At 30.8% G+C, this 1,097-nt stretch overlaps 2 protein-coding genes across 2 annotated transcripts in view; both read right to left on the reverse strand.

Annotated features, from left to right (window-relative positions):
* The window catches only part of EMH_0038420 (uncharacterized protein), a gene marked incomplete at both ends in the record, with an annotated part of 1,067 nt that extends 922 nt beyond the window's left edge, over window positions 1–145 (reverse strand). The window contains one exon of the mRNA XM_013495290.1: window positions 1–145. Coding sequence (XP_013350744.1) covers window positions 1–145 — 145 coding nt within the window.
* A 24-nt stretch (window positions 146–169) lies between these two features.
* Window positions 170–1,097, reverse strand: part of EMH_0038430 (uncharacterized protein) — a gene marked incomplete at both ends in the record, with an annotated part of 4,985 nt that continues 4,057 nt past the window's right edge. The window contains one exon of the mRNA XM_013495291.1: window positions 170–328. Coding sequence (XP_013350745.1) covers window positions 170–328 — 159 coding nt within the window. The remainder of the gene's footprint in view (window positions 329–1,097) is intronic.

Consider the following 1,097-nt stretch of genomic DNA (forward strand, 5'->3'; position numbering starts at 1 on the left):
GCTGCTGCTGTTGCTGTTGCTGCTGCTGTTGCTGTTGTTGTCGGTGGTGGTGGTGGTGCTGCTGCTGCTGCTGTTTTTGCTGCTGCTGTTTTTGCTGCTGCTGCTGTTGCGGGTGCCGCTGCTGCTGATGGTGATGCTGCTGCATCTGCTGGTGCTGCTGCTGGCGTTGCTACTGCTGCTGCTGCTGCTGGTGATGCTGCTGCATCTGCTGCTGCATCTGCTGCTGCATCTGCTGTTGGTGCTGCTGCATCTGCTGCTGCTGGATCTGCTGTTGGTGCTGCTGCATCTGCTGCTGCTGGATCTGCTGCTGCTGCTGCTGCTGCTGCTGCTGCAAATAGCAGCAGCATTGCGGTGTCTGCGTTGCTTCTGTGTGGTGTGTATACACCTGAATCTCCTTTATTATATTTTATTATTTTTTATTTTCTATCATCTCATTCCCCTTTATTTTATTTTATTTTTAATTATTTTATTCTGCTTTTTATTTTATTTTATTCTTTATTATTTTTTTGTTTATTTTTATTTTTATGTTTTTTTTTGCGTATATCCCATATATATTATCCTATTTAATAAAATAAAATAAAATAAAATAAAATATTATATAATAAAATATAATAAAATAAAATGAAACAAAACAAAACAAAACAAAATAAAATAAAATAAAATAAAATAAAATAAAATATTATATAATATAATATAGTAAAATATAATAAAAAAAAATAAAATAAAACAAAATAAAATAAAGTAAAATAAAATAAAACAAAAACCACAAAATAAAATAAAACAAAATAAAATAAAATAAACTAAATAAAATAAATATAAATGTTTATTCTTTCTTTCTCTGCAGCTACTCTCCCTGCTGCTTTTACTCCTCTTTTTATAAATGCAAATGATAGAACCAACGAGGGAATATATATATATATATATCTCACTAAATAAAATAAAATAAAACAAAAAACACAAAATAAAATAAAATAAAATAAAATAAAATAAACTAAATAAAATAAATATAAATGTTTATTCTTTCTTTCTCTGCAGCTACTCTCCCTGCTGCTTTTACTCCTCTTTTTATAAATGCAAATGATAGAACCAACGAGGGA

Source organism: Eimeria mitis, genomic scaffold (assembly GCF_000499745.2).
Source record: "Eimeria mitis Houghton genomic scaffold, Emh_scaff1505, whole genome shotgun sequence".
NCBI classification, from domain to species: domain Eukaryota; phylum Apicomplexa; class Conoidasida; order Eucoccidiorida; family Eimeriidae; genus Eimeria; species Eimeria mitis.